This window comes from Chiloscyllium plagiosum, unplaced genomic scaffold, assembly GCF_037043375.1.
Source record: "Chiloscyllium plagiosum isolate Xiang-an unplaced genomic scaffold, Cpla_swu_hap1 HiC_scaffold_9, whole genome shotgun sequence".
Lineage (NCBI taxonomy): Eukaryota > Metazoa > Chordata > Chondrichthyes > Orectolobiformes > Hemiscylliidae > Chiloscyllium > Chiloscyllium plagiosum.
This window is the reverse complement of record NW_028270147.1, coordinates 59618126-59635307: the sequence shown is the minus strand read 5'-3', so window position 1 is coordinate 59635307 and position 17182 is coordinate 59618126. Positions and strand designations below refer to the sequence as shown.

The following is a 17182-nucleotide window of genomic DNA, read 5'->3' as shown; positions in this document are numbered from 1 at the left end:
CAGTTGTGTAAGTGCAAACAAAAATAAGTCTCTCTTCTAATACCTGGGAAAGAAAAGGTGACAAAGAACTAACATATTAATCAATGTAGCATAATATTCAGATCCAATTTTATCCTTAATCTAAGTTGCTGAAGTTACTTGGTGTTGTCCTATCAATGTGTTGGCTGAGAAAAGAGCAAACCTGGGATGCTATGCTCTGTACATGATCCAACTGCACGGTGGCATTTATAAAAAGCGAGTCATTAGATAAGCTGTCAAACATGGAATAATTTTATGAAATACTTGAAATGATTTACATAAAGTATGGAAATAAAGTCTCACCAAATCTAAATGGGTTGTTATATATATGGGCATAAAATGGTGACTCTCCGATCCCTGAAACTAAATTATAAAATAAAGTGGGAATATTTTGCTTTCACATTATTGGAAATTCTCAAAGTTGCACAACTCTACTGAAGACAAACAAAAATCAGCATCAAGCTTAAAATTGTAACTGTTCTAATCTAACAATATATTCCATCAGTATTTATTATTAAGATCAGATATCTAATAAATTTTCTGTTCAACATTTGTTCCCCATGTGCTCGGATATCAGGAGAAAAGTGAGGCTGAGTGAGTGGGATGGTTGAAACATAACCTCATATCAAAATCAAATTGATTCAGGAGTTGTCGTGCTACAATTGGCTGCTCCCTCTGGGTTCAAGTATTTAAACAGTCAACCAGGTTCTCAGAAATGAAAATAGAAAATTACTTGAAAAACTCAGCAGGTCTGGTAGCATCTGTGCAGAATTTACATTTCAGGTCCAGTGGCTCTTCTTCAGAACTGAGGTCGCTAGGAAAGGGTTGGTATATATGCAGAAGATGGCATTGGGGGAGGGTGAGGGTGAGAAGTGACTAAACAATAGGTGATGAAAAGAGAGAGAAAAACAGTTGGCAGACAAGGAAACAGGTATAGGAGAGCGTAGGATAATGAATATCTGTTAATGGGGACCATAAGCAACTGAGAATGGATTGTTTGTGGTGGTAGCCCATGTGATAACAAGGTCTGGCGTGTGGGAGTTGGGGTAAGGGCATGGGAGAAGATGCCTCAAATCATAAAATTGTTTAACTTGATGTTGAGTCCAGAAGGCTGCAGAGTTCCCAAAATAAGGTGCTGTTTTCTCTGAGCTGAGAAAACTCAGCTGAGCTTCACTGGAGCACTGCAGTGAGACCGTGAGAGATATGTTGGTCAGGGAATACAGTTGTGTGTTGAAATTGGCAGGCAACTGGAGGTCTGGAGTCATTTCTGCAAACAGGATGTAGGTGTTCAGCAAAGCAGTCACCCAGTCTGCACTTCATTTCCCCAATATAGAGGAGACCACATTGTGAGCGGCAATTGCAGTAGACTAAATTCAGTAAAGTGCAGATAAATCCTGGAAGGTGTGCCTGAGGCTTTGGATAGTGAGGAGGGAGAAAGTAAACAGGCTGATGTTGCACTTTCTGTGATTGCATGAGAAGGTGCTGTGGAGGCAGAGGAGCGAACCAAGGTGTTCTGGAGAGAACAGTCCCTACGGAAAGCTGACAAGGGAGGGGAGGACAAAATGTTTATGGTGGTGGAATCTCACTGGAGGTGGCAGAAAAGGCAGCTAATGATCCTTTGGATCTGGATGCTGGTTGGATAATAGGTGAGAATTAGGGGGACTCTATCGCTATTGTGGGAGGGAAGAGAAGGAGGGAGGACTGAAGTGCGAAAGACGGATCAGACCCAGTTGAGGTCCCTGTCAATCATGGTGGTGGGGAATCATCAGTTAAGGTGGAAAGTGGGCATTTTGGAGGTCCCCTTGTCGAAGGTGGCATCGTCAGAACAAATGCAATGGAGGTGGAGGAATTAGGAGAATTGAATAGTCTTTGCAGGAAGCAGGGTGTGAGAATGTATAGTCAAGTTAACTGTGCGAGTCAGTGGGTTTATAGTGGATGTCAATGGCCAGCCTATCCCCCATCGTAAAAGAGTTGTCAAGGAAGAGTCAGAGATGGACCATGAAGATGAGAGCAGAATGGAAATTGGATGCGAAATAGCTGCCTGAACTGCTGTGCTTTTCCAGCACCACTAATCCAGAATGAATTTTTCAAATTCCAGATGACAAAGGGAAACAGCACTGATGATGTCATCAATGTACTGGAGAAAGGGTTGTGGGAGGGGGCTGGAGTGGGACAGAAACAAGGAATGTTCCACATATCACACAGAGACAGGTATAACTGGGGCTCATGTGAGTACCACAGCCACTCCTTTGACCTGTGACCATATTCTCAGTTCTGGCTATAGTTGCCCTTGTTGAAATATGCAGATCTATGACTGTTGATGAGGACAGTAGTAGACGTTAATGTCCAGAATGTTCAAACATCATGCCAATACCGGTTGTCTAATTGATGCATGAAGAATGGTTAATTCATCCAGGCAGGGGAGTGCATCAATGCTGTGGTATGATCAGGGCAAGTTACTGCCTTGAAGGAACAAAATTAAAAATTGAAAAGAGAAATAAATAAAACATTAACTGCATTTAATTTGTCAACAATCAAGTGTATTTGAATCATTTTACTTTTATGCAAAATATTTGTTCTGTGGTAAAATAAGAATTATCCAGTCAATATTCATGCAGATAAAATTTTAATTTATTTTGTTGCATTAACCATGTGCATATGGAAATTATGATTTAAATGTGAAAATGCAAGAAGCATGTCTTTTTTAACTGACAACCTAAGCTGATAGGGCAATCCATCAGTGACGGGATTTGATGCTGAAATTTGATTCATTATGATGAGGACTGATATAAGACTTGTTTTATCTGTCTCATAGGTTGTTAGGAAATGAGTCATTCTGTGTAAAAGTGGCCCCTTTTTCACAGGAAATCTATGAAATCCATGCCTGGTTGCACCATGCAATAGATGTGATTTAAAAAGCTTGCGTTTCACATTAGGGAGCATTTTCCTTTCAGTTTATCTTTTCTCTTTTGCTGTTTAGATTTCTTTCCATCCACTTGGAGACTCACTGCCCTCCTCTTTTCCAAATTAAGCAACTCCTGGAAAAGTTCCTGCACATTGTAGTTGAGTTTGGCAGAAGTCTCCATGAAAGAACACATCCACTTTGTGGCCAAAGCTTCTCCTTCAGTGGTCTCCACTTCCCTTTGAGTCTCATCACTCTTATTTCCCACTAACATGATAGGGATGTTCTGAATGTTCCCTTTGATTTGACAGATCTGCTCATAGATGGGCTGCAATTCCTCCATGGATTGTTTGCTTGTGACAGAGTAAACTAGAATGAAAGCATGCCCTTTGGAAATAGACAGCCTCTGCATCGCAGGAAACTGATGGCTGCCTGTGGTGTCCGTGATTTGAAGTGTACAAATATTTTTATCACAGCTGATTACCTGCCTGTATGTATCTTCAATTGTTGGAATGTATGTTTCTCTGAAAGTTCCTCTAACAAAGCGCAGGACTAAGGAACTTTTCCCAACTCCTGCTGCTCCAAACACAACAACCCGGTAATCGTTGCTTTGCTCTGGCATTTTTGAAGATTATCTGCAGATTCGTGAATGAACAATAGATCCTTTGCAGTTAAGAATTGTTTTGGAGGTGTGATTTTAGCCCCTTACATTCCCACAGATGTTATGGAGCTGTAAAACAAACAAACAAACAAGCAAACATTTAATTAGCCTCATATCCTATGCATCAGAGACCAATATTTCCACCTCCGTACCAGCACCTGTCTCCAACACTACATTAGCTTAACTGATGGTGCAACATTCCTCATTTTGTTAATTCCAAATGCTCCAGCATCCCATCTATTATTACCCATATACTTAAGAGTTCATTTAAAACTCTGTTGTGTGCAATCAGACATTAATTCAAAGTCAAAAATGATACAGTATTCTGACAGAGAAATAAACAATTGATCAGAGATAAATTGTCAGCCAGACTTCCCACATCCTTTCCCAGTGTGATCCAGTATCAAGGCTTGAAATGTTGTCATGTCACCTTGAAGGAAGGGTTGGGGGAAGGGCAAAGACAATATATAGGGATTGGGGCAGTGGGGACTGACTGATGAAAATGGAGTTAACGAGAGACCGTGTCTGTTGGGTGGAAACCTGTGAAAGCAGGCTTGGGTGGGGGAGCTCTGGGGTTGGCTTCTGATTTCTGGTGCTGGTTAAGACAGGAGATTAACTGGTACAGTTTTATTAGAGCTCCAGGGCAGCCACTCTTGTCTTGGAACACATGACACCAAACTTTCAGCTTGTGATGCCACTCTATGTCCTGGCCCCTGCTTTGCGAAATTATGTTGTAAGCAGCAGCTTAGGGGAGAGAGCTAGAGAGGTCTGCAAGGAGAATTTTAGTCTGTAGAGCTGAAATAGCTGAAAGTATGGCCACAATTACGGTGCAACCAAAGTTGGGGATGCACACAAGGCCCTAATTATCAATTTAGAGAGAAGGACAACAATGCTTGCCACTCAACCGAACAGCCTCCGTGAAACAAAAACAAATGAGCTCAAAATCACTAAACTATCAATTGAGAGTTGTCTGTATCAATGCAGTCCTGTAGTATGCACCATTTAATCAAAAATGTACATTAACCTCATTAAATATATTTGTGAATATAGTCATTTCAATATCCAATTAAAAGGCATTTTCAGGTAACATATTGAAACGGATCAAGAGGAAAAACAAATAATTTTAATCAAGGTCAATTAGTTTGTGACTTTCATGGAAGAGTTCAATAAATTATAAAATTGACCCCAAATCATTGGTACAAGTGCCAGAAAATCCCATAAACTCAAGATGAAAATGTATTTATGATAGTCACACAAATCAATTGCTCTGATTTCAGCTGATAAAGTCACAGAAGTTGATTCTAAAATACTGGGATGGATCAGAATCCCGTGCAAAGGAAATGTAATTGTCCATTTTCAATCATAAAAGTTATGCAGCATCCCTGGACCAGATATCCTAAACTGATCTAGTCCCATTTGCCAGCATTTTTTGGTCTATATCCCACTAAATGCTTCCTATTCATGTACCCATCCAGATGCCTTTTAAATGTTGTCATTGTACCAGCCTCCACCACCTCCTCTGGCAACTCTTCCATCTGCGCACCACCCTCTGCATGGAAAAGTTGCCCCTTAAGTCCCTTGTTAAATCTTTTCCCTCTCACCTTAAACCTCTGCCCTCTGGTTTTGGACTCCCCTACCCTGTGACTTTGGCTATTCACCCTATCCATGCCCCTCATGATTTTATAAACCTCCATCAACCTCCAGCTCTTAAATTTAATCTATTCCAATCAACACCTCTGCTCGGGAAAGAGAAAAAAAGTCTTCCTTCAGATTCCACTAAGAACATTTCACACAATAAATTGAGGTGTCAATCTCCAGAAAGGAGACTGGGGAAAATGTGAAACGCATTCCACATACCGGCGGCAAAGGTTCCTAGATTTCCAAGTCAGCCGAATTCACCGAGGCCACTCGCGCAACAGTTGGGATGTCAAAATCGACCCCCGAGTCCTGTCATCAGAGCTGGGTCAAAAACCAGGCAGTGTCCCTGTTCCGCACGACATCTACTGTACATATGGGTGCTGCGTGAATACACAATCACATTGAGCTGTTCCAAGTGGCCTCTAGCCATTCGCAGTCTACAATGCCGGGGAAAGTCGGGATACCTGATTGCCTGGTGCCAGGGCAGCCACAGCAGCTAAAAGGAAAGGGAGCAACACGGAGCACTTCAGCAATTCCGGGAAACGAGCAATGCCAGCTAGTTCTGTATGTCTCCGTTCTCCTCACGGTGGGGCAGAGAGAGAAACTCACCAGAGAAAGGAGATCCCTGGAAATGACTTGAAGAAGTGACGATGTGTGGGGGAGGTTGGGGGAGAAGATCACTGGAAAGATCTCCGTCTGACGTCAGTTGCAGAATCCTGTCCCGGGGTCGATTCCCTGCCTCCAGCTCTCTACAAACAGCTCTCCAAATTAGCCCCCACAAGACTGGCAGCCCCTTGTCTCCCGCCTTCCTTCCACTGCTCCAGTTATATTCTGCTTTTCCCATCCTTCAGCTATTTTCTCCCACCCGTCCAGTTATTTCCTTCAACCTTTCCAGTTATCTTCTTCCTGTAGCTTCCAGTTATTTTTGTCTTTATACACACACATATGAAAATATATAATATATATATAATATATACATAAATGTGACGGACAGCTAATATTGTATGCTGCACACATTGCAATTGGTGCAACTAATTGTTTTCGTTTCTGATCGTTGAAATAAACAGTCCTGCCTTTGAAATGCCTTTCAATCTGGAACCCAGGATTTCTAACGGAGATGGGTGCACCGATTAAACTGCTCAAGGCTCCGGAACTACCCATTGGAGATCAAACATCCCCGGAGCCCTGAGTGAATTAAACCGACACCCCGCGGGTGAGGGAGCACACACACACAGCCCCCAGAATTGTATTCATAAATGACAATACTTTTACATTTAAAAAAAATCAAGATACAAGAGAAAATCGCTCACTCGCTGTTTACCCACCTCCAGCAAGACAGACACTCCCAGAGCAAAGCGAGCTGGCGATGATAGCTATTTGACGAGTAACGTATATGAACTGAGGCGGTAGAGTTAGAGACAATTTACAATCATCTCACAATTACGACAATCGTACAAAAGAAATCTCCTTCTAACCGGCCACCGCCTCCCACCCGCCTCCACCCGCTCCCCAATTTAAGACAGCCTTTCCAGTTGTACATACCTCATGGAGGGTCTTTAACTGTAAATAGACATTCCTGCGTACACTATTTGCCATATAGAAAGCGAGGTCAGGGAAATTCCATTCCTGTCGGGGGAGGAAAGAATGCATTTGACATAAAGGGAATAAACTCCGGCCGTACTCCCAAAGGAAGGTAAATAAACAGCAGTCTTTCCGTGGTTTGGTTTATACCCTACTCTCTAGACAAGGTTTCTTTACGCGACACATGACAGGAAAAGGTGACACTTTGTATCGATTTTCGAAAATAACAACCCCGTTTTTCATTCATTTTTTTGTCTATGTGGAATAGTCCATTCATGACAGTTGAGTGTTAATGGCAGTTTCATGGAAATACATGGAAGCGCCATCAGAATAATAGACCATTCAGCCCAACCAATCAGTCTCGGTGTTTATCCCTCCACACGAGCATACAGTTCCATTCACAATTCCCCTGTTGCCAGTTACTTCCCATTCTTTTATCTTTCACCCACATCAACTCTTCTTGAATGTTATAAGTCGAAGAGACCTTACGCCTAATTGCTTCAATGATAAAGAGCTTCACGAGTTCTCCGCATCAAAATAGCACAGAAGTGAGTCAAAAAACCAGTTGGGCTCCGGCGATCCACCGAAACCCATTTGAAAAAAAAATCATGTTAAGATGTTACACCAGTTGCTGGATCTCACATATGAGAGGGAAGTACTTGTGCTGGGTTGTACCAGCTTGCTGAACAGCCTAACCCAGAAATCCTGGGGAAATCCATCAAGGATAAAACCCAGCAAATGTGCAGCTTGAATTGTAGTGGAGCCAGGTCATAGAGTCACAGGCTGGCACCGGTCCTCCCCTGGGCTTTCCAACTATTCGCTTTCCCTCCAGCACACTGGAAGCACCCCATTCTGGGGCTGCCACTTTCATTGCAGACTTTGTTGTTTTCCACCCTTCAGACAATTTCCCACTAGGCCTGCTAAAGCAGGCTGCAGTAGGCAATGCCCACTTAGCAGCTCTACTCATTGGCAGCATTTAAATAAAATTCAAAGCTGAATTTGACTTGGATCTATATCTGACATAGAATGGCATGAGAAGCATGCTAATACCAATTTCATGTATTTTGAGTATAAATTGAATTTTTTGGCCAATAGTTTCTGCCTCAGTCACTAACCTTTAAGTGATAAAACCTCATCACAACGCTTTCCCTGTAAATAGTTTTCTTCTGCCCTCTGTCCTCATTTCTTAACATGTAATTTTCCACCTTCTCACCCTGTGATATTACTTCAACTATAGCAACAGCTTGCAATGGTATTGGATCTCGTTTAATATCCCAACATGCTTTACTAGAAACAGCCTGGTTCTGTGCACTTTGACTCAAACTTTTATCAAAGAGAAGCAGTCACCACTAAATATTGGAAATTGATGGGAGAGGGGGAAGACTATTTGATCTCCTGTGACATTGACATAAGAATGAATGATATCCAATGAACTAGCAATAATTTACGAACTTACAAAAAAGGATTGGATTTAGCTACTAGGAATAGTCAGATATCAAAGGTACAAGAAGAGGAAAATATGAGTAGAAACATTTGTAACAAATTATGCTATTCAAACAATGTTGCACAAGTGCTGTGACAACCAGCAGTTTGATTATTGCAAAAGGTGGTGATACCAAATGTTCAAGGAGGACAGAACAGATAAGAAAGAATTTTACATGCAGCATGCATTTAGGAGATAGGGAATAGATACCGAATAAAGAAAAATAAATCTGGCTAGAACAGGGAGTTAAAATAAATCTAGGGACTGATGCAGTCAGCCACCTCTAAATAAATGTAAGGACAAGATGTATGATAGAAGAATAATAGGAGTGTATGAAATATACAACTTATTTTATTAGGAAATTTCAAATTAATGAGATGTTCATTAGCAAGGCTGTGTGCTCAGCCCCTTACATACCCAACCTCTTTACATACTCATGGCTGTGTGACCAAATTTAGCTCTAACTCCATTTAGAAATTTGATGATGACACCACCGTAGTGGTTAGATCTCAAACAATGATGAGACAGAGCACAGGAAAATTTTAGATAGCTTAGTGGCATGGTGTAAAAACAACGTTCTCTTCCTGAATGTCAGCAAAAGAAAGGAGCTGGTCATCGTCTTCCAGAAGCAGATGAAGGACATGTCCCTATCTGTGTCAATGGTGCTGAGATGGAGGTGGTTGAGAGCTTTAAGTTCCTAGAAGTAAATATCACTAGCAATCTATCCTTGTCCACCTATGTTGCCACTACAGTAAAGAAAACGCACTAACACCTCTACTTCCTCAGAAGGCTAAGGAAATTCAGCATGTCCACAATGACTCTTACCAATTGTTATAGATGCACCAGAGAAAGCAACCTTTCCAGATACATCACGGCTCGGGATGGCAACTGCTGTGCCCAATACTGCAAGAAAGTACAGGTAGTTGTGAACGCAGCACAGTCCATCCTGAAAACCAGCCTTCCTTCCATTGACTCTGTCTATACTTCCCACTGCCTCGGGAAAGCAGCGAACACTATCAAAGACCCCACTCACTCTGTTTATACTCTCTTCCACTTTCTTTCATTGGACAGAAGATACGGAAATTTCAAAACACATACCAACAGATTTAAGACCAGCTTCTTCCCCCTCTTAACAATTTACAAACGGACCTCTCATTTATTGGAACTGATCTTTCTCTGCACCTTCTCTGTAGCTGAAATGCTATATTCTGCATTCTGTTCTGTCATCCTGATATACATATGCAAGGTATGGTTTGTCTGGTTAGTATGCAAAACAATACTTTTGCATTGTTTCTCGACATATGACAAGAAAAGATCAAATCAAATCAAATAAAGTGGTGATACTATGAGTAGATAATGTACCACCTAATATGTGAGAGAAGACACAGGATGAAACTCCATACTTGAACTGGTGATGGAAAATGTGAAACTGCTGGCTGATATTGACTACAGTATGATTAAAACTGAAATAATTTGGGAGGCAGTCAATGCTGCTAAAGTTCACAACCAATACAGGTAATTTCAAAAGACAGCCAATAATAATAAAAAAAACATTCTGGGGATTTGGACATTATTGACCTTTACTGCTCTCCTCTAATTACACAGAAAAATGGTGACAGGTCATCTTTTTGATCTACCCCAGTCTGTGTAGTGAATGTGCTCTCACAAGATTATTATTAGATTAGATTACATTACATTACAGTGTGGAAACAGGCCCTTCAGCCCAACAAGTCCACACCGACTCGCCGAAGCGCAACCCACCCATACCCCTACATTTACCCCTTACCCAACACTACGGGCAATTTAGCATGGCCAATTCACCTGACCTGCACATCTTTGGACTGTGGGAGGAAACCGGACCACCCGGAGGAAACCCACGCAGACACGGGGAGAACGTGCAAACTCCACACAGTCAGTCGCCTGAGTCGTGAATTGGCACGGTGGCACGGTGTAATTTATAGAGTGATAGAGATATACTGCATGGAAATAAACCCTTCGGTCCAACTTGTCCATGCCGACCAGATATCCTAAATTAATTTAATCCTATTTGCCAGCATTTGGTCCACATCCCTCTAAACCCTTCTTTTCATTTGTCCATCTAGATGTCTGTTAAATATTTGTACCAGCCTCCACCACTCCTCTGGCAGTTCAATCCATACATGCACCACCCTCTGCAAGAGAAAGTTACCTTTTAGATCCCTTTAAAACCCCTCTCACCTTAAACCTATGCCATCTAGTCTTGGACTGCCCTATCCTGAGGAAAAGACCTTGACTATTCACCCTAATCATGGCCCTTATGATTTTATAAAGCTCTATTAGGTCTCCCTCAGCCTATGACACTCCAGGGAAAACAGCCCTAACCTGTTCAGCCTTTCCCTATAGCTCATAGCCTCCAAGCCTGGCAACATCCTCGTAAATGTTTTCTGAACCCTTGCAGTTTCATAATATCTTCCTATAGTGAGGAGACTTGAACTTAATGCAGTATTCCAAAAGTGGCCTAACTTTGAGGATTTTGACTCAGAGATAATAAAGCAATGGATGGGATGCTGTTCAATGCACCTACTGCCCTTGCTTTTCCATGGAATGACGGCGGTAAAAACAATGACTGCAGATGCTGGAAACCAGATTCTGGATTAGAGGTGCTGGAAAAGCACAGCAGTTCAGGCAGCATCCGAGAAGCAGTAAAGTTGACGTTTCGGGCAAAAGCCCTTCATCAGGAATACAGGCAGAGTGCCTGAAGGGTGGAGAGATAAATGAGAGGAGGTGGGGGTGGGGAGAAAGTAGCATAGAGTACAATAGGTGAGTGGGGGAGGGGATGAAGGTGATAGGTCAGGGAGGAGGGTGGAGTGGATAGGTGGAAAAGAAGATAGGCAGGTAGGACAAGTCATGGGGACAGTGCTGAGCTGGAAGTTTGGAACTGGGGTGAGGTGGGGGAAGGGGAAATGAGGAAACTGTTGAAGTCCACATTGATGCCCTGAGGTAGGGTGGGAAGAGGTGTAATCCAGGTAGCTGTGGGAGTCGGTGGGTTTGTAAAAATATCGGTGTCAAGTCGGTTGTCATTAATGGAGATGGAGAGGTCCAGGAAGGGGAGGGAGGTGTCAGAGATGGTCCAGGTAAATTTAAGGTCAGGGTGGAATGTGTTGGTGAAGTTGATGAATTGCTCAACCTCTTCGTGGGAGCACAAGGTGGCGCCAACGCAGTCATCAATGTAGCAGAGGAGGAGGTGGCTCCTCAGATGCTGCCTGAACTGCTGTGCTTTTCCAGCACCTCTAATCCAGAACCATGGATTGATGGTGCAAGTTTTGGAGATGTTACCAAAGAAGCTTGATGGGTAGCATGGATACTTTATAACCATAGTAGTGGAAGGTCAATGTTTAGGTCATTGAGTATGGTGTCATTCAAGTGGATTGATTTGTCCTGGATGGCCTCAGCTTCTAGAGTACTGAAAAGATTATTAAATTACACTCCTGATTATTACCTTGTTGGGAGATGAGTCATTTGCTACAGAATACCCAGCTCTTAACTTACTAGCTACATTATTTAAAGTCTTCCACAAATGATTGCTGTTGAAGTTGGAAATAGTAGGAATTAAGTGTAAAATTTTATTATACTATTCCATACCTTATTTTTACTGTTAACTTGGGAAATCACTTTTTCAATAATTCAGTTAATCTTCGATCCAGTGCTTTTCCATCATTTATTGATTCTCACAATGATTGGAAGCAGCTAACTGAATTGAAAACAACAGATACATGTCATCGTGTGGGGTCAGTGGTTGTGTGGCAGTTTTGAAAGAAGTGCCACAGACTTTGGTGGCTATGATCATTATTAAAGGCTTAAATACAGAAACCCAAGTCAAACTTGTTAAGTTAACAATGTTGAGAAGCTACTAAAATGGTCAACAGAACTCCTCATGGCAAATAAGGAGATGGCAGAAACGTTAAACCAACATATTTATATGTTTGTATTCAACTTCATAGTATAACATATGAAAGCAAATTCCAAAAATAATGGAGAACAAGAGTCTAATCTAGAAATTTAGGGTTATCATTATTAGTAAAGAAAGAATACTGAAAAATTAATGAGAATAAAGTCCCTTGAACCTGTTGATCTGGGTCTCAAGAGTTTTAAAATAGTTTGCTAGAGAGATAGTGAATATATTGATTATGAACTTCCAGAAGTGCCATGATAATAGAACTGTCCCCTTGAACTTGAAGATAGCAAATGTCACCTTGCTAATCAAGGTAGGAGTGGGAGAGAAAACAATAGTACAAACCAGTTAGTCTGACATCACTAATATGGAAAATGTTACAATCTTAGGGACATGGTGACAGGGCTTTTGAAAATCATAATATGGTTTGAGAGAAACAGAAATCACAAATCTATCAGAGTTTGTTACGGGTAACGAGTAAGTTAGCTAAGGGAAAAGTGGTGAAAGTAATGCGTTTTGATTTTATAAGAAGCTATTGTGCAAAGTTAGTGCTTATGTTTGGGGTTGAGATTATTGGAGATTAGCTATTTTTAAAAATTGTTTTATGACCTACAAAGAGACTTGGATAAAGTACAGAACTAGGCTAACCCGTAACAGATGAAATCCAGTGTAAATTACACGAGGTCAACAGAAAACATGAGTGCCATGTGTTGTTAGATTCCAAGAAGTGAAGATAGTGCAGAGAAAACCACAAAGTCCTTTCCCTTATCAAATTGTCAACTTTCAAGAAAGACTGAAGAAACTAGGGTTCTTTAGCCTCTAAAGGATTTAATTTGAGAGGGACCATCACACAAGAATAAAAAGCATTGAAAAAGTTAACACTATTTCAAGATGTAGTAGATGCTGGAACAAAGTCAAGACTGGCAAGCAGAAAGATTCAACCAGATATCGAGAAGAACCACTTCATGCCAAAAAATGATCAACACTTAGAAAAATCTTGATGGGGTAGTGAACACAGAACTTCAAACTTATTCAGGAATCAGTAGAAAGTGCAATGGGATGTTGGCTAATCTTTTATCCAGATGGATGGGCAAAGAGGAGCTTTGTGTCCTGCCCTCAGTATCTGTCTTGTGATGGTCTTTTGGAGGTTGAATAGCTTCTTTTTCATTTCAAAAGTATACTTTGTCCATAAAATGTACCTTTATAGATAGATAATCACATATACAGTCTGGTTCTGTATAGTAGCATATCAAGGAAACAAAACAAACATTGGAGTTTGACTCAATCCAAAAAAACCGAAGGCATTTCTTGCACTTACAAGACTATATTTAGATGCATTTGAAGCACCGGGAGGGTCAGCTAACTGAATGAACCCACACTTACCTTTAGCAGGAAGACTTCAGACAATAGTCTTTCCCCAGTTGAGTGGCTGGTCAACATTATCCATCCAACCTTAGGCATGGAGAATGATCAGTTGGATGAATTCATCCAGAATTGCATATGAATAAATGCCTTTGGGAGAGGGTGGGGGGAAATAGGAGCAGGAAGGAATACAATTAGCAAGTCATATCCTTGAAAGCATGCCAATCAGTTCACCAACATACCCCTGATTCCCAAACACTGGGAAAGGGGATTCTACACTGGACTGCTGAATGACAAAGGAAATGAGCAAATTGAATTCCTGTTTAGTTGTGTGAGATCATTGAGAAAAGTTTATGTAAATATGTAAACAATATATAGTAAACAGAAATATGATTAAATCTAAAATGAATGGGAAAATACCATGAATGACAAATTTCCTGGCCTTGCTGACTAACATGACAAGTGAGCAAATAAATTAGTCATAGGAAAAAGCGAAGAACAAACATTATGATTCAGGTTGTGAAGATAAACAAAAGCTGAACACAATGAAAGAAAACATTTGAGATAGCGAAGTGCGTGCAAAAGCAAGAACGATTTTAATACATGTGCATTTGCGTAAATATTGAAAAACGATTATGTTTAGCTTCTCAATGGGGTTTGCTATTTTCAATCTCTATTTTGAAAAAAAAAGCAAAATACTGCAAATGCTGGAAATCTGAAATAAAAACAGATGTTGCTGGAAATACTAAGTAGATCTGGTCAGACAATGTTTCAGGTTTATAACGTCAATCTCCTCATTACTCTGCTTGCAGAGTGTCACCAGATTTACTGTAAGTAAACTCATTCGTGTTAATCAATATTGGAATTCAGTAACGTTTTACATCGCTTCAAATGGAAAGAATAGATAACTTTCAGTAAGGGGGCTAAGGTCTATTAAACGTGATTTCAACTCTCACTGAGAGAAGAAGCGTGGATCAAAGCAAACACTATTTTTCTCTCTATATTAAATATTTTCACACATTTTAAAGAGTGTGTTATTTATTGAAAACCTCCTAATTTACACCTAGAAACGTGGCAAGATCAAACCCGGATTTCAAATGGCTTTCAGAATTAAAACAGTAAAAAGACACCCTGGAGACAGTAGCTCATCTGAGACGTACCTCTCCTCAAATCTGAATCCAAGCTCGACATTCAGAGAATAGGTAGGATTCCGTTCGCAGGATCCGCATTCACCAATGAGAAATAGGAAGGAGGCTGAGTAAGGAAGATTGAAAATCGAGGTCGCATCCTGGTATTTAATCATTGGTAAGTTTGAACCGAGGAACAGGCGCTGCCAACACATAGGGGGCAGCAGCAGGGAAGTTACTCGAAGTTTATCATTGCATTTCAAATCATCAAATTCCAAGATTGAAAGCAATTCGGAATATACAGTAATTGCATGTTGGAAGATTAACAAATTATCAAGGTGCAATTCAATGCTAAAATAAATATTTGGAGGAGAATTCGAACTTGAAAGGTTTTGGGTATTTTTCCTCAACAAATTGCAATTCCTTTTGACAAAACATACCTGTACTGATGTGACTGTATCATAAACACACATTCATTCTAAACAGTACAGACGATGTGCACACAGGTAGTAACTTCAACTATTTTTTACTTTGCGACAGGACAGATGTCAGTCTCCCGCAGATTAACATAAACAGCACCACAGTATGACAAGAAGGCAACAGCATCGCAATGTGTCTTATCACCAGGAGCTCCAGCCTTTGATAGCAATTCTGCTGAAATTTACCAGGATTGTTAGATATAAAATAATATTTGTCTATTCGTAGAAAGGCTAGAGATTGTTACAGAGTCACATAGATTGCTATTTTCTGCATGGATAGTGTGGAGCCTGAACTTTCAGAAAGATAGCTGTGGGAGGGGACTGTATAGAGTTGGTCAACCAGTATGTTCACTTCAAATTAAATCATAATATACATGGAAATCTCTTTTAAAAAAGACAAAAAACAAACAAACTCATAATCCATCCAGAAGGTATAGCCCAAGTAAGCTTTGTTCTTGGAGCAGCATGATTCACTCTGGCTGTATTTTGTTTTGTTAGCTAAATCAGATCCATTGTTACTTTCAAACAAGATGACTGAAGATCCAAGTGTCTTTTAAATATTGTAACTATGCCCACATCCACCACTTCCTTAGGAAGTTCATTCCAAAGTGAACCATCGACAGTGTAAAAAAAATTGCCCCTTTAAAAAAAATCTTTCCTCTCCCCTTAAAGTATGCCTCCTAGTCTTAAAATCCCATACCAAAAGAAAAGACACCTATCATTAATCCTATCTGTACCCCTCTTGTTTTATAAACTTCTGTCAGATCACCTCTTAACCTCCTAAGCTCCAGTGAAAAAGTCCCGGTCTATCCAGCCTTTCTTTATAACTCAAACCTTCCATACCGGACAACATCAATTGGAGATGCCGATGTTGGACTGGGGTATACAAAGTTAAAAGTCACACAACACTACGATATAGTCCAACAGGTTTAATTGGAAGCACTGGCTTTTGGAACACCGCTCCTTCATCAGTCCACAACCACCTGATGAAGGAGCGGCACTCTGAAAGCTAGTGCTTCCAATTAAACCTGTTGGACTATAACCTGGTGTTGTGTGATTTTTTAACTTTTTAACATCAAGGTTTTGAAGTGCTGCATCATTGTAAAGTAGCCATGATGTGGAAGAGCCGGTGTTGGACTGGGGTTGACAAAGTCAAAAAGCACTCAACACCAGGTTATAGTCCAACAGGTTTATTTGGAAGCACTAGCTATCAGAACACTGTTCTTTCATCAGGTAGCTGATGAAGGAGCAGCTCTGTAAAAGCTACATTTCCAAATAAATCTGCTGTAATGTAGGTAGTGCTGCAATATATGCAACAAGCTCCCACAAACAGCAATGTGATAATCAATGTACAGAAAAACTGTTTTTGTGATGGCAAATAGGAGATTGTGTTGGACAAGACACCAGAGAGAACTCTCCTTTAAAACAAAGCCAGGGATTTTTATATATTGACCAGACTGGGCCTTGGTTTAACACTCTGTCTGAAAGATAGCACTTTGAACAACAGTGCTGCATTGGAGAATCCATCAAGGTTTTTATGCACATGTCCTTGAGTGGAACTACTTAACTCACAACCTTGCGACACAGAGCAATGAATACTAGCAACTGAGCCTCAGCTGATAAATAAGAAGCAGCCCCACAAACATTCATTCATTCTGAGGAGGCACTAGGAATATAATCCTCTTAATGTGAAGATGAAATTAAGACAAAATAAGCTTGTTTTTAAAAAAAAATATTATGGTATCTGTGGATTATACAATATTAATTAAATAGTTTCAATTTTGGTTAAGTGGTGACAGTCACAACTCTGAGTTAGTTGTGGGTTCAAGCCTTTTGCTAAAGAATTGTGGACATGATTCAGGCTGGCATTTCCAGGCTGGCATCAGTGCTGAGAGGTTGCTGCATTGGCAGGGGTGCCATCTTTTAAATGAAATGCTAAACTAAGGTTCAATTTTCTCTCTCAGTTGGAAGTGAAAATTCTGCTCCCTAATATTTACTCC

General features: G+C 40.6%; 1 protein-coding gene across 7 annotated transcripts; it reads right to left on the bottom strand.

Annotated features, from left to right (window-relative positions):
- Positions 1–249: 249 nt before the first annotated feature.
- On the bottom strand, positions 250–14865 carry LOC122554406 (GTP-binding protein Di-Ras2-like). Of its 7 annotated transcripts, XM_043699375.2 has the most exons (4): positions 14737–14865; positions 13598–13726; positions 6762–6845; positions 250–3650 (listed from the first exon to the last, which is right to left on the bottom strand). In XM_043699375.2, exon 4 carries the CDS (start codon positions 3540–3542, stop codon positions 2946–2948), a length of 597 nt encoding a protein of 198 aa, XP_043555310.1. In that variant the 5' UTR covers positions 3543–3650; positions 6762–6845; positions 13598–13726; positions 14737–14865; the 3' UTR covers positions 250–2945. The 7 variants fall into 7 exon arrangements, with proteins under 7 accessions (XP_043555310.1, XP_043555311.1, XP_043555312.1 ...); XM_043699376.2 differs by lacking the exon at positions 13598–13726 and having other exon boundaries at positions 14737–14753; XM_043699377.2 differs by lacking the exons at positions 13598–13726; positions 14737–14865 and adding an exon at positions 11905–11919.
- Positions 14866–17182: the final 2317 nt, after the last annotated feature.

Excerpts from the sequence above, each read along its gene's own strand:
- LOC122554406 (XM_043699375.2), bottom strand. The coding sequence starts at position 3,542 with ATGCCAGAGCAAAGCAACGATTACCGGGTTGTTGTGTTTGGAGCAGCA.